Source organism: Schistocerca piceifrons, chromosome 2, assembly GCF_021461385.2.
Source record: "Schistocerca piceifrons isolate TAMUIC-IGC-003096 chromosome 2, iqSchPice1.1, whole genome shotgun sequence".
NCBI classification, from domain to species: domain Eukaryota; kingdom Metazoa; phylum Arthropoda; class Insecta; order Orthoptera; family Acrididae; genus Schistocerca; species Schistocerca piceifrons.
This window is the reverse complement of record NC_060139.1, coordinates 1,027,509,836-1,027,526,232: the sequence shown is the minus strand read 5'-3', so window position 1 is coordinate 1,027,526,232 and position 16,397 is coordinate 1,027,509,836. Positions and strand designations below refer to the sequence as shown.

The window sequence follows — 16,397 nt, the reverse complement described above, 5'->3', positions numbered from 1 at the left end:
CTGAAGCACCCACAGGTAGCTGGTTGTAGGACTTCACGGTCCTTCTCAATCCTTGAGACTGAATCATTGAAGCTCTCCCAGCCAGACAAACCTAAGGAGCAGCGAGAGAAGTCAAAAAAGAAAAAGGCCCCCAAGAACCAAGGCACTGTCGTGGTATTCACACCACTGCTACCTACAAGTTCTGCATCTGAGGATGAAGTGGAGATTCTAGCATCCACTGAGGACCTAGATCTCGCTGGGCCCTTGGACACAATGGATGTTGATCGCACAGGGACTCATTCGGTGGCAGCAGGTGACCCTGAGGCATAGAATGCCTCAATGAGTGTTTCATGCCTTCCCAGTCTCACGGTCATGTCATCCTCCAGTGGAATTGTGGTGGTTTTTTCCACCACCTGGCTGAGCTACGGCAATTGTTAAGCTTTACACCTGCTTTCTGTATTGCCCTCCAAGAAACCTAGTTCCCGGCAATGTGGACCACTGCCATTCGTGGCTACAAGGGATATTACAAGAATCATATCAAATATAATAGTGTGTCATGTGGAGTTTGCGTCTATGTCCTGATGTCAGTATATAGTGAACCTGTGCCTCTTCAAACTCCTCTTGAAGCTGTGGCTCTCAGGATATGACTGACGCAGGAAATAACTGTCTGCAATATGTATGTTCCTCCAGATGGTGCAGCACCTTTGAACGTATTGGCTGCACTGATTGATCAACACCCTAAACATTTCCTACTTTAGGGAGATTTTAATGCCCATGTCCCCTTGTGGCGTGGCTCTGTGTTTACTGGCCGAGGTAGAGATGTCAAAAATTTGTTGTCACAACTCGACCTCTGCCTCTTAAATACAGGTGCCCCCATACATTCCAGTGTGGCACATGGCACATATTCAGCCATTGATCTCCCAGTTTGCAGTCCTGGCCTTCTCCCATCTATCAACTGGAGAGCACATGATGACCTGTGTGGTAGTGACCACTTCCCCATCTTCCTGTCACTCCATCGGTGGCATACCCATGGACGCCTACCCAAATTGGCTTTCAACAATGCAGACTGGGAAGCATTCACCTCTACTGTCGCCATCCCCCACATGGTGCCATTGATGTTGTCATTGGCAGGTCACTACAACTATAGTTTCTGCAGTAGAAAATGCGATCCCTCATTCTTTAGGGTGCCCTAGTGAAAGTCAGTACCATGGTAGTCGGCGGAAGCTACTGAGGCAATTAAAGTGTGTCGGTGAGCTCTACGGCGACATAAGCGGCACCCTTGCCTAGAGCACCTAACAGCCTTTAAACGGCTCCGTGCCCACGTCCACCAGCTTATAAAAAAATGGAAACAGGAGTGTTGGGAGAGGTACCTGTCAACCATTGGGTGCCATACATCACCTTCCCAATTCTGGACAAAGATCAAACATGTTTTTGGGTACCAGACCCCAACAGCCAACAGATATCCTGGTGTTGCCATCAATAGCATGTTATCTGCCGACGCGAAAGCGATTGTCGAGCCCTTTGCTGGACATTATGCTCGAGCCTCTGTGCCAGAGAATTACCTCCCATCCTTTCACACTCTCAAACAGCGGCTGGAAGGGAAAGTCCTTTCGTTCACTACATGCCACAATGAACCCTATAACACTCCATTTACAGAGTGGGAGCTCCTCAGTGCCCTTGCACATTGCCCCAACACAGCTCCTGGAGCAGATCGGATCCACAGTAGTATGATTAAGCATCTCTCGTCTTACTGCCAGTGACACCTCCTCGTCATCTTCAACCGGATCTGGTGCGATGGCGTCTTTCCATCGCAGTGATGGGGGAGTACTATTATACTACTGCTCAAACCCAGTAAAAACTCGCTTGATGTGGATAGCTATCGGCCCACCACATCAACAATGTTCTTTGTAAGCTGCTAGAATGTATGGTGTGTCGGCAGTTGGTTTGGGTTGTGGAATCATGTGGCCTACTGACTCCATGCCAGGGCAGTTTCCGCCAGGGTCGCACTAATAATCTTGTGTCCCTTGAGTCTGCCATCCAAACAGCCTTTTCCAGATGCCAACACCTTGTTGCTGTATTTTTAGGCTTACAAAAAAACTTACGACATGACCTGGCGACATCGTGTCCTTGCTGCATTGTATGAGTGGAGTCTCCAAGGCCTGCTCCTAATTTTTATCCACGATTTCCTGTCGTTCCGTGCTTTCCGTGTCCAGGTTGGTGCCTCCCATTGTTCCCCCATATCCGGGAGAATGGTGTCCCGCAGGGCTCTGTATTGAGTAACTCACTATTTTTAGTGGCTATTAACGGCCTAGTGGCAGCTGTAGGACTGTCTGTCTCAACTTCTCTGTTTGCAGACAACTTCTGCATTTCGTACTGCTGCTCCAGTACTGGTGTTGCTGTGCGGAGCCTACAGGGAACAATCCACAAGGCGCAATCATGGGCTCTAGCCCACGGCTTCCAGTTTTCAGCCACAAAGTCGTGTGTTATGCACTTCTGTCAACGTTGTACCATTCATCCAGAACCAGAACTTTACCTTAATGACGATCCACTCACGGTAGTGGAGACATATTCATTCTTAGGACTGGTTTTCGACGCCTGGTTGACTTGGCTTCCTCACCTACGTCAGCTTAAGTGGAGTTGCTGGCAGCACCTCAATGCCCTCTGGTGCCCTCAGTGTTGCATTTATTCAACCCAGTGCATCCCTCTTGTGTTTGCCAAGTGACGGGTGCTGTTAGAACAAATCCAGTAATCAGCGTCCTGGCGGAGGCTGGAGTCCCTCCATTGAAGGTTAGGCGTGAAAAACTGCTTGCCAGTTATGTTGCACACGTTCATAGTTCTCCTGAGCATCTGAATTACCATCTCCTTTTCCCACCCATGAATGTTCATCTCCCGCATCGATGGCCCAGGTCAGGGCTCACGATTGCAGTTCGTGTCCGATCCCTTCTATCTAAACTGGAGTCATTCCCTTTACTGCCTCCGCATACACGTGCATGGTGTACACCTAGGCCGCAGATTCGTCTGGACCTTTCGCATGACTCTAAGGACTCAGTTACTCCCGCAGTTCTCTGCTGTTAGTTCCTCTCAATTTGTGACATGTTCCGGGGCTCTGAAATGGTTTACACCAACAGCTCGATGGCTGATGGTCATGTGGGCTTCACCTACGTCCACAGAGGCCATATTGAACAGCATTCCTTGCCTGATGGCTGCAGTGTATTCACTGTAGTGCTGGTGGCCATATCTCATGCACTTCAGTATGTCCATTCATGCTCTGGGGAGTCGTTTCTTCTGTGTACTGACTCTTTGAGCAGTCTGCAAGCTATCGACTAGTGCTACCCTTGTCATCCTTTGGCAGCGACTATCCATCAGTCCATCTATGCCCTGGAACGGTCCAGTCGTTCCGTGGTGTTTGTCTGGACCCAGGGACACGTGGGAATCCCAGGCAACGAACTTGCTGACAGGCTGGCCAAACAGGCTATGGGGAAACAGCTTCTGGAGATAGGCATCTCTGAATCTGACCTGCCTTCATTATTACGCCGCCAGGTTTTTCAGCTTTGGAAAACGGAATGGCATAACCTCCGCACGCACAACAAACTGCATGTCATTAAGGAGACTACAAATGTATGGACGTCTTTCATGTGGCCCTCTAGCAGGGCTCTGTGGTTCTCTGTCGCCTTCGTATTGGCCACGCTTGGGTGACCCACAGCTACCTCCTGCGCCGTGAAATCCTGCATCAGTGTTGGTGTGGCACCCGGTTGACAGTGGCCCATATTCTGGTGCACTGTTCCACTCTGGCTGCCCTGCAATGGAATCTAGGATTACCAGACTCGTCGCCGCTAATTTTATATCACAGTGCCTCTTCGGCTGATATAGTTTTACTTCATATTCGTGAGGGTGGGTTTTATCATTTGATCTAAGTTTTAGCAGATGTCCTTTGTCCCTCTGTGTCCTCCACCCTAGTGCTTTTAGGGTGGAGGTTTTAATGTGTTGAAGAGTGGCTGGCTTCTCCTTGTTATTCTTATGGTCAGCCAGCCATGGCTGCTTTCTTATTTTCATCTCTTCTACCTGTTTCGTGTGTCTTTCTCTGTGGTATTCTTGTCTAATTTTGTCCATTTTAGTGTTTGTTTTCCTTCTGTTGTTCTTGTGGTGGTTTTTTCTTTCTTCCAGCTGTGTTTTGTATGTCTCGTTTGTTTTACTCCCACCCTTGTGGAATTATTTTAATTGAACGGAGGGACCAATGACCTAGCAGTTTGGTCCCTCCCCCTCTCTCACTGGTGGTAGGTGGCAAAACTAGCGCGGGGGGGGGGGATTGATAATGTATGTTGGGAAATGTGGAAAACAGAGCAGTTGTTGTCATAATGCAGAAATGGAGTGATTTATCTGACGTCCAAATGGGCATGATCCATTGGCTACAGAGCGAAGGGTAGAAGCATAAGCTGCCATGGTTAAAGTACACCGTGCATGGCAAAATGGCACTATCCAAACCTAGCTCCAAGGCAACTGTGCTGCATCATGGGCCATAGATAACAGGGGTGAACAGTGGTTGCAGAGATGTGTACGGGTGAATAGATGTGAGAGATGTAATTGGTGAGCAACTTATTACCCAGATGAACCAAGGGGATACCAACACTGCCTCCTCAAAAACAGTTCAGCTAAAATTGCTGCATATGGGTCTCCACAGCAGGCACCTAGTTCATGCACCCCTGCTGACTGCTGTTTGTCGGTGACAAAGGCTGGAATTTGCACACCAATACTGCACTCAGATGCCCACTGAATGGCAGCAGGTGGCCTTTTCAGATGAATCGCATTTTGTGCTCCATTGAACAGATTGTCGTTGGAGTGTGCAACACGAAATGTCTGATAGCAAACAACCTGCAACAACCATCAGAAGGGTCCAGGCCAGAGGAGGTAGCATTATGGTGTGAGGAATGTTTCCATGGCGGTCCCTAGATGATTTTGTCATTCGGGAAGGCACAGTGGATCAACACAAATATGTATCTATCCATGGGGACCGTGTCCACCCCCACATGCAATTTGTTTTTGTGTGGCATCTATCAGCAGGACAATGCAACGCATCATCCAGGTTGCAGTGTATGCACATGATTCAGATACTACCTGGATGACTTTATCTTACTCCTCTGGTAGCAAACTCTTCGGAATTGAGAATATGTGGGACCAACTTGGAGGCTGGCCACGGTACTGGAGTCTGCATGGCTCTCTATCCCTGTCGGTACCTTTCAGAACCTCGTTGACTACCTTCCTGGATTTCTCACAACTGTCCATGTTGCAAAAGATAGTTATTCACATTAATGTGACTGGGCAGTGTGTGTGACCTGACAAGTTATAGCGAGGCAGCTACAACAGGAAATCTGAAAGCTCTTATTATCCTGTCAGCCCTGCAAATATTTTGCTCTTGCCACACATTTCTATTTACCAAAGCTATTTGTCCATTTCATTCTCATATCTTTCGTCTTCTGTGTCACTCATTTTCATAAGCATTTGTAATCTTCACTCTGATGTTTCCACAGCCACCACAGTTGGTCTTTGAACTGCACCTCTGGTTTACTTGTTATTTTCCCATTGTAGTTTTTCAGATCAAGTGGTCATCAATATAATTTCATTGTATTTCACCCGTTAAGGCTCAGCTGTTTATAAAGCGATTTAGCTCTGTGAAGTTCATTGTCGTAATTACATATTAAGGAATCTTCCATTGGAAGAATGCATTGTTAGGCAAACCTGAATACAGTGTGATGCTTATGTAATAGCAAAAATGGAATTGGATGGTTTTATATAATTCCAGCTGTCAGTTGGGATTATTGTTAAGTTATATATTAACCTCAGTGCATAGAGAAAGAAACAAAGTAGATAGTATACTAAGGTAATTTCCACATTATTCTTTCTTCTATTACATCCAGCTGAAGACTTCTATTCTTAACCATTTTTCACTTTAAAATATAGAGATGCTGATAATACGTACAAAAACCATAAACTTTGCAGTATTCAAACAACATGGAATAAACAATTAGAAAACAACAAATAGAGTCTGCCACCAGGTGTTTATTGATATCTGGTAGGCATCTGATGGAACTTTTGTAGGTGTGAGAAATGGATTGTGACATTTTTAATTAGCTGTCTCGTGGTTTTATGTGTATCAAATGCTTCTTTTAGAGCTTGAATGTAATTCCCCCTCAATGATAACAGAGAAGTGTACTTGTTCACTTTCTACTAGGAGGTTAAGTAGTGTTTTAAATGTTTACTAATTCAGGTTCGTGATGTCTGATACTTATGATGCAGATAGTTATTGGAGGTCATCTTAAGTTGGAGGAATCGTACACATCGACCTCATGGGTGACGAGTGTGGAGCTTGTTCAGTACAGTTTCATGACATAATCAAGCTTATTGTCTAATGCTGTTGAATTATCCAGTACTAACTACTGGGTATGACAATGGCTCTTTCATTTTGAATCTCGGTGACATATTAAAACCATATGCAATACAAAAACTTGATTCCTGCCTTTGTGGTGCATGTTATCTCAGATAAGTCATCCAAACTATCTTCATAAACTTTCTCAAAGCTCTGGTCTGTCACTTTTGCTCTATGTCCTACATTTGTTGTCTTGAAATACAGGACCATTAGATGTAAGAGAGAGAATAAAATGGAGGATGTTTTGATCACAAGACCTTGTATCTAATAACCATCTATCAGTTATTAGTTCCATGTGAATTGACGTGAAACTTGCTAAGAGTTTTTTGAAGTTCAACAACCAAGCAAGGTGGTGCAGTGGTTAGCACACTGGACCTCTACCTAGGAGATGACTGTTTGAATCTGCATCTGACCATCCTGATTTAGGTATAATCACACCAGGAATATGCTGGGATGGTTCTTTTGAAAGTGTGCAACTGATTTCCTTCACCATCCTTGGACCAATTCAATCTTGTTCTCTGTCTCTAATGACCTCATTGTCGATTGGAAATCAAACACTAATCTCCCTCTCTCCCTCCCTCCCTTCCTTCCTTCCTTCCTTCCTTCAAGTTCAAAATACCGTGAGCAGTTGTGACAGGTTGGGGCATTGAGCAGGTTTGGTAGAGACTGCTTACGTTATTCAACTGGAAGAGCACTGCCTCATAAAAAAAAAGTCAGCTAGCATATTTTTTGATTTGTAAGTTAAAATGTTTCTTTGCTCATAATTTTCAAACAAACCATATGTTCTCTTTGTTAGCAATTGACTTTAGATGATTAATTGTGCAGTATCTAGTGACTAGAGAATGAAATACTTCCTTTCTTTTCTTTTTCAGGGCAAAGAAAACTACAGTATTTCTGCATTTGCAAATGATGTGAAAAAATGGCTTGATTCATTTGTTAAACAACCAAATGTTCAAACTCTGCCATTGCCAAGTGGCATGACACATGAAGAGGTGGCAGCATTCAAAACTGAAGCAGAAAAACGTGGGCTTCAGTGGCAAGTGTCATTCACCAAAGGGCAACGGCAAATTTATGTTGTGAAACCTCCTCCTCAGTGATTCCCATATCTGGCAATTGGCCTTGCTTGCAAATGAAATTAAAGACCATTACTATTAGCTTACAAACACTGAAAATAGATGGGCTGTGAAGTACAAGATTTCTCTTTAGTTTTGTTCAGTGGGTTCAGTGTTGCAGTATGCACTCTGAAAAAGAATTGTAATGTTCATGGAGAATGTAACTTATTTTGTATCTCCTTTATTTAATTTATAATTTGTATGCAAGCAGCAATTCTGAATACCTATGGTTTTTTTATCTACTTCATCTGTGTACAACAGAAGTTTTGGTGTCATACTCAGAGGTTCAAAATAACTGTTCAAAGTTTCCATCTCTCCGTGTTACTGTTGATTTATTTTTTAATCAATATTGGAATAGATTTTCATGTTAAATTGTTTTTGTAGCTGCTATTCAGAGAATCATTTTCTACTAAAAATGTAGTCTGTACAGTTTTTCATGCTAGCTCGGCACTCTAGTCATCCATCAGCAAACGTGTGGAGATTATGGCATACTCTACCTGTGTCAGTAGATACCAACCTTTGTGGTCAACCGTCATTTCAGCAGATGAGTAGACCCTGTGCCATTGTTCATTCTTTTTATTTTTAGTCAAGGTATTTTGTGAAAACATAATTGCTATGTAGAAATATGAGATTATTTTCAGCTGTTATTTTAAAAAGCAGTTTAAGCTTCAGTTATATGAAATATTTAAAAATTCATTGTTTCTAATGTCATTGCAGTACTTGGTAACACTGCATGGGGAAGCTGGAGATTACCTTTTGTCTTTTTTTTTAAAAAAAATTGGTCAAGAAACATTTGTTCACAATATCAGTGAAGATATTAGTTATGTTCATGAAGAGTCTAGTCTTTCTCATGATTTGTGGGTTTTTATATGTTTAAATATTGATCTGCACACATTTGTTTTCCTCTGGTCATTATTACACTATTTATAGTAATGGCCTACATTGTGATGCTCATTCCAACTTAATGGCATATACTTCCTAACGGGAGATCCAACTAGTACCACCAAAACACTTTCATTGGTGACTCATGTGTCCTATGCAAGAGCCCACGAGGCATCCATAGATACTGCAAGGGTGTATCATCCTGAAAGAGGGGTTCGTCATAGGTGCTTGTCTGCATGATTGTTTCAAAACTAAGTCGTTGAGCAGCCAAGTACTGTCGTGGAACTTGTTGCTGTCTTTGACAAGTTTCCAGAATGTGCTGCAGTCTTCATTGAGCCCCTTTCATTTGTCGCAGTCTATATTAAAAGTTTTCATATTGTGCTTGATGCACTCTTTCAAGCACAGTGCAGATCTTCTAGGTGGTCTCTTGGTAAGTGCTGTCTTAGCAGTGAGTGTAAAGGAAGACAGGAGTGGTCCACATGATGCAAGTGTCCTAGTCACAACATGCATTGTTCCTTGAGGTGGCGATGATGTCTAGTATCTTCAAAGTATTAAAGACTGTCTCATTTGTCACACAATCCCTCCATGTTATGCATAGAATATTTTGTAAGGAGAGCAAATGTAAGATGTTGAGCTTACGTTCTTGTATAATCAAACAATGGAAAATCCAGGATGGAATGTAACAGTATTATGAGAAGGAAAGTTACTACTAACCATATTGTGGAGATGCTGAGTCGCAGACTCTCACAATTAAAGCTTTCGGCCATTGAGGCCTTTGTCATCACTACACACACACACACACACACACACACACACACACACACAAAACTGAAGCCACACTTCTTGTTTAGCATATAATATCCAAGCCATACACAGGGATGCTCAGCACACATACTGGATAGACTAGTATCTTTGTGGGCACCATATGGTGCTTGTTGCCCTATATTCTTATGTGGAGTCCCTTGAATGTATTTGCTGCTTTGCCAGTTCTTGCATTTATTTCGTCCTCCAGAGAGAGACCCCCAACACCAGTGAGCCAACGTAGCAGACTTTGTCACCTACATTCAACAGGGAGTCACCCAGTTTTGTGATAGGCATAGCCATGTATCCTTGCATCATTCTCAAGACTTCTTTACATTCACTTGACACAATAGCAGATTTGTCCATAAACCTTGGAAAGTCATCTTGAGTTAGTGCTACAAATGCTGTATCGTCTGTGAATAAAAGGTTACATACAGGTAAGTCTTCGCAATAGTGGTTAGGTCGAAATAGCAACATCTTGTAAAGTTTCCCATCTGCACTGGTTTGTAGATGGATATCCAGGTTTGTTTCACCAAAAGCAAGCTCAAGAAGTAATGAGAAGAATATACAAACATGGCAGGGGCCAGTATGCAACCTTGACCAACTTCTCTTTGCACAGCAAACAGATCAGATGTGCTTCCGTCAAATATTACAGCGCCCTCTATACCATTGTGAAAGCCCTGTCATCTTCAGAAGATTTGGAGGACACGATACCTTCACTAGTAAAATGACTATGTCAAATGTTTTATGTAGATCGATGAAAACAATGAACAGTGGGATCTTCTGCTCACAACACGTTTCCTGAATTCGTTGCAATGTGAAGATAATATCATATCATTGAGCTTGAAACCCACGTTGAGACTCGGGATCCATTCTGTCTGGCATCACGTGGGTGAATACTTTGCGGACGATATTCAGTAGTGAAATTCAGCAGCAGCAATTGCGATCACCATGCTCACCGTCACTTTTTTTGTATAGTATGACAATGTTGGGATCATGCATGTCCTGTGGCGCAGCCCAACATTTAAGACTGTAGAGTGCTGGAAGGAGAGGTATGTGTGGATGTTTTCTTTACCAGGACATTTCCCGCATTTAAGCCATGCAGCAGCCCTTTGAAGCTCCTGTCAGGTGTCCAGGTCGTAGTAAACTGACATTAAGAGATTTCACCTTTTGCATTTGGGCTGATGTTGGTCCGGATGAATAGAGGCTACTGTAGTATCCCACCCATCATTGTAATTGTCAATTACAATCCATGATTACTGTTCCATGATCTCCTTAAGTGGGGCATTCTTGTTAGAAGTGGGTTCAGTGGCCCCTTTGATACCTAAGTGTAGCCCACCAATGTTCCCTGCAGTGACACACCTGTATATTTGTGCAAAGTTCCTCCCATTACCATGTTAATGCAGTTTCTAAGTGTCAGGCAACTTTCACCTGGCACTCAAACCCTTGCAGCGTTACTTACTAGATTTAAACAAAACAAAGGGAATTGCTCAGTGAACTTTCATTTAAAATAGCCCAAAACTTAACCTGAAATGAAAAACTGCCAAAAACTGTTTATATTTTTATAAAAATTAAGTTTGTAAGAAACATTGTGTTTATATTTTACAAATGTGTAACATACCATGTTTTGGTATATTTTTCTAAATACATCAACATAATAATTTGTTTATCTTTGTTACTATATAACTTGCCTATCACTCATCTCAAATATGATCCTAATTTTAAACCCAGCCTTCAGTGTCACAGTTCTATTCTCACATTTCGTCACTGGAGTGTACAAAAGTCATGTTGGAGAATGGCGTGTTCACTGTCTGATTACTTTTATTAAGCAGTGCCTTTTTACAAGCACTGCACAATTTTTAATGTGAAATGTTTCTTGTTAATTGTGTAGAGTTAACCAACAAGAAAATTTTTGTTGTGCTTTATGCGTAACGGTGATGGCATGCAAGATTATGTTCTGCTGGTTGCATTCATTACTGGAATCCATTCCAATACCGTGAAGCTTGGGGGAAATTTCATTTTGTTGTATAATTTAGCATTAGTATGTCACATATTTTAGTCTTGTAAACTTTTGTCTCAAAGGCGTACAGTTTCAGTGGTACGGGTGGTTTCATACTGGAAAGGCACAAGTTGTTGGAACAAAATGAAACATCTGCTCATTCAATACCTCATTGTTCAGGCATATCAGATTTCTTTCATGGATGTTGCATGTAGGAGCCCATGCACATTTGCAAGTTTGTTAGTGACCATACTTAACCTCAAAAAGTTTTAGGAAACTAGTAATTTTTAACACAGATTTTTCAGTTGTCTTAATAGAAATCTTGTTTTGTCTATTTGCTTAAATTACTATAATAAATTAGTAATTTTTTAGCTTTACAGATTAAAAGGTAGTGAGCAGGCTTAGTTTAGTTGTTTGTTCATTGACCTGTAAAAGATTGCGTAAACCACATTGCAACACCACTGTGAATGCTGTTTTCAAATCTGGTAGGAGTTAGTTGATGTTTGTCAAATGATTGGGAACTGCTGCAAATTCCTCCTGTGTATCCTGTCACCTCCGCAGGAAATACGGGATGTGCCAGTACTCATTCATCTGACTGCAAGTGGCATGTCAATCATAGATCTAGGCATCCTGTGTAGGGTAGACAGTAGCCAGGAAGGACTCATGGTGTTACACTGATCCCCTTCACCAACAAATTCGAGGTGCTATCTTTCACTGAAACTGAAACAGAGCCAGTGTGACTCTCTTCACCTGTTTTGGGAAAACCTGCGTAGTCCTGTGTCAAGAGGAGCAAACACAAAGGAAGGGGTCTATTAATCTTTGGCAGTTCAATTATACGGCAAATAATGGTACCTCTTAGGGAAATAGCAATGGTGGACAGGAAGGAACACCAAGTGCACTCAGTGTGTATGCCCGGGAGCCTCATTCAACAGGTTGAAGAAGCTATTCCAGCAGCTGTTGAGGGAGCAGGATATAATCAACTGCAGATTGTGATGCACTTTGGAACTAACGACGCCTGTCATCTAGGATCTGTGGTCATACTCTGATCATTCCAGTGACTTGTAGAGGAGATTGAAAAGACAAGCCTTGTGCATGGAGTTTCAATAAAGCTCACAATCTGCAGCATTGTTCCCAGAACTGATCTTTGCCATCTAGCTCTGGGTTGAGTGGAATGACTGAACCAGAGACTTTGAAGGTTCTGTAACATGCTACACTGAAACTTCCTGAACTTGCGCCATAAGGTTGAGAACTGTAAGGTGTCCCCCCTCCCCCCCTAAATGAGCAAGGTGTGCAGTACACATCACAGGCTGCTACTCAAGTAGCTGACTGTGTGCAGGGTGCACACAAGGTTCTTTTTAGATTCTCCGTCCAGTCCAGATAACGACACCTGTAGGAGACCCAGAAATATTAGTGTAAGGTCCAAAAGAACACCCCATATAGGTGAGAGTATAAAAATCCTAGTAATTGTCTGACAAAGAGCAAAGTGCCAGAGTTTGAAGTGCTCCTGAAAAGCAGTGAAGCTCACATAATATGAGGTACAGTAATCTGTCTGAAACTTGAATTGACAGCAGTGAGATTTTTTGGGAAAATTTAAGTATTTATCGAAAGAATGGGTTAATGAAAAATGGAGGTGGTGCATTTATCACTGTAGAAAATAAACTCAGAACCACTGAGATAGAAATTTAAGTTGCATGTGAGATTGTGTGGGCAAATCGCAGTAGTATTATATCTCAATGACGACCTTGAAACTTTCAGCACAGAACAGGGTCGTGTAGACAAACTATAGCCCAAGTTTAAAAGAATAGTTGACAATGCACTGCGTAGATATGTACGTAGTAAAATGGTTCATAATGGAAGGTACGCTCCTTGGTATGCAGTCACGGAAAAGATACTTCTAAAGAAACAGACTCCTGCACAATAAGTGTAAAAAGCTTAAGGCTATATACAGGGTGTTACAAAAAGGTACGGCCAAACTTTCAGGAAACATTCCTCACACACAAAGAAAGAAAATATGTTATGTGGACATGTGTCCGGAAACGCTTACTTTCCATGTTAGAGCTCATTTTATTACTTCTCTTCAAAACACTTTAATCATGGAATGGAAACACACAGCAACAGAACGTACCAGCGTGACTTCAAACACTTTGTTACAGGAAATGTTCAAAATGTCCTCCGGTAGCGAGGATACATGCACCCACCCTCCGTCGCATGGAATCCCTGATGCGCTGATGCAGCCCTGGAGAATGGCGTATTGTATCACAGCCTTCCACAATACGAGCACGTAGAGTCTCTACATTTGGTACCGGGGTTGCGTAGACGAGAGCTTTCAAATGCCCCCATAAATGAAAATCAAGAGGGTTGAAGTCAGGAGAGCGTGGAGGCCATGGAATTGGTCCGCCTCTACCAATCCATCGGTCACCGAATCTGTTGTTGAGAAGCGTACGAACACTTCGACTGAAATGTGCAGGAGCTCCATCGTGCATGAACCACATGTTGTGTCGTACTTGTAAAGGCACATGTTCTAGCAGCACAGGTAGAGTATCCCGTATGAAATCATGGCGGTGAATCGAGGAAGTACAGTACATACTGACGAAACTAAAATGAGCTCTAACATGGAAATTAAGCGTTTCCGGACACATGTCCACATAACATCTTTTCTTTATTTGTATGTGAGGAATGTTTCCTGAAATTTTGGCCGTACCTTTTTGCAACACCCTGTATAGAGAGATGCTGAACGAAACACATTTGGCGTCGAGAGGAATGCGTGAAGCCTTCAGTGATTACCATAGCAGAATGTTGTCAAATGATATTGCAGAAAATTCAAAGAAATACTATTCATATGTAAAGTTAGTATCCAGTCACTTGCTAATGAGGCAGGAGCTGAAATTGAGGGTAGCAAAGAAATAGCTGAAATGTTTCATTCCATTTTCAAATGTATTTTTACAAAGGAAAACCCAGGAGAATTCCTCCCATTTAATCCTTGTGCCACTGAAAATTCTAGGTCATAACACCCTATCAGATTCTGTACTGAATTTGCAGCGGATTAGCCTCTCTTCTTACTATAATCTATTATAGATCCCTTGAACAAAAAACTGGTCCCAGTAGTTGGAAGACAGCACAGGTCGCACCATTTAAGAAAGGGTAGTAGAAGTGATCCACATAACTACCTTCCAAAACCCTAGACATTGATTTGTTATAGAGACTTAGCCCATTTTCTTGACTCAAAACATAATGAGGTATCTCGAACAGAATGACCTCTTCCATGCCAATCAGGATTGATTCCGAAAACATCGATCATGCAAAGCCCAACTGACACTTTTCTCACATGACACACTGAAAGCTTTGGACCAATGCAGTCATGTAGGTGCAGTTATTGTCAAAAATATATAATTATAATATAGGGTAACAAGCGAAATTTGTGACTGGATTGGTTAGGAGAATGCAGCATATTATCTTGAATGGAGAGTCATCGTCAGATGTGGAAGTAACTTTGTATGTGTCCTAGGAAAGTGTGTTGGGATCCTTGCTGTTGATGTAGTATATTAATAACCTTGCAGGTAATATTAATAGCAATCTCAAACTTTTTGCAGATGACACAGTTATCTGTAGTGAAGTACTGACCAAAAGAAGCTGCATAAATATTCAGTCAGATCTTGATAAGTGGTGGAAAGATTGGCAGCTTATGTTAAATATTCAGAAATGTAAAATTATGCACATTATAAAATGAGAAGGCATAGTATCCTTTGACTATGACATAAATGGGCAACAGTTGGAATTGGCTAAATTGTACAAACACTTGTGTGTATCACTTTGTAGGGATATGAAATGGAATGATCACATAAGTGCAGTTGCAGATAAAGCAAGTGGTGGCCTTGGGTTTATTGGTAGAATACAGGTAAAATTCTCTACAAAGGTGATTGCTTATAAATCATTTGTGCAATCCATTCTGGAATATTGCTCAAGTATGTGGCACCTGTACTAAATAGGACTAACAGGGGACATTGAACAAATACAGAGAAGGGCAGAACAAATGGTCAGAGGTTTGTTTGACCTGTGGGTGAGTGTCAGAGAGATGCTGAAGTAACTGAATTGGCATACCCTTGAAGATAGACTTAAACAATCCTGAGAAACCCAGTTTACAAAGTTTCAAGAACCGGCCTTAAATGAAGACTTTAGGAATATACTACAACCCCCTACATATTGCTCACATAGGGATTGTGAGGACAATATTAGATTACTCACAGCACACACAGAGGCATTTAAACAATCATTTTTCCCATGTTCCATACACGAATCAAACAGGAAGTGCCTTGGACAAAATGTATGTTGTTTCACCATTAGTTATTTTGTAAAGGTTATCTTACGGGATTTCAAATTTGTCAGCAGTTGACTGTGGATCTATTTGTGAATTATATGAGGCGTGTTTTTTAAGTAAGTACCGTTTTGCCCCATCGCGTCCGCAGCGCTGCGGTCAGCGTTCTGCGCATGCGCACTGGGTACCTACATCTGTTGTCTATGCACTGACACCATTACAGTCTGATTCTTCCTTGTTTATGTTGTGTACTGAGTGTTTAAGGTGCCACCGATAATCGTGAGTCCCGCGACTGTGAAGTATGGGTTGTTATAAGATTTCTTAGTGCTAAAGGCCTAAAAGCGATCAATATTCATCATGAGATCTGTGCAGTTTATGGAGAAATCATTATGAGTGATAGAATGGTAAAAAAGTGGGTGAGTTCATTTGAATCTCTGATTGCAGAAACAGCATTAGTCCATGCATGTTGATTTTGAGAAAAATGGAAAAATAAGTTTGTGGGCCTGAGAATTCTATTTTCTTTGACAGCTCTATTTTACTTTGAACGGCACAGTTTCTGGTGATGTCCAGACACTATTTTCAATGATGTAATGATTAGAGTATATAATGATTTAAATACGCAAAGTTCATGGACATGTGCTGTTTCTGAAATCAGTTGGCTGCCAGAAAGTTAAGTCTGTGTTATTCAGCAGTTTATTTGTAAAGTTATTATGTTCAGTACAAAAAATTGTTATTATTAGGCTACATAACAGTTTCTGAAGATCAGCTGTATTATTTCTCATTACCAAAATTCTTATTCTATGTGTACATAACAGATTCTGAACAACTACTTTTAAGTACAAATTACAATCAGGTAAAGAGCAAGCTTAGTGAAATATTGCTTGTGCCCAT

General features: G+C 41.9%; 1 protein-coding gene across 1 annotated transcript in view; it reads left to right on the top strand.

Moving 5' to 3' along the window:
- Positions 1-10,862, top strand: part of LOC124775002 (inactive peptidyl-prolyl cis-trans isomerase FKBP6) — a 66,362-nt gene extending 55,500 nt beyond the window's left edge. Inside the window, exon 8 of the mRNA XM_047249754.1 lies at positions 7,273-10,862. Within this exon, the coding sequence (XP_047105710.1) occupies positions 7,273-7,497 (225 nt within the window). The 3' untranslated portion in view covers positions 7,498-10,862. The remainder of the gene's footprint in view (positions 1-7,272) is intronic.
- Positions 10,863-16,397: the final 5,535 nt, after the last annotated feature.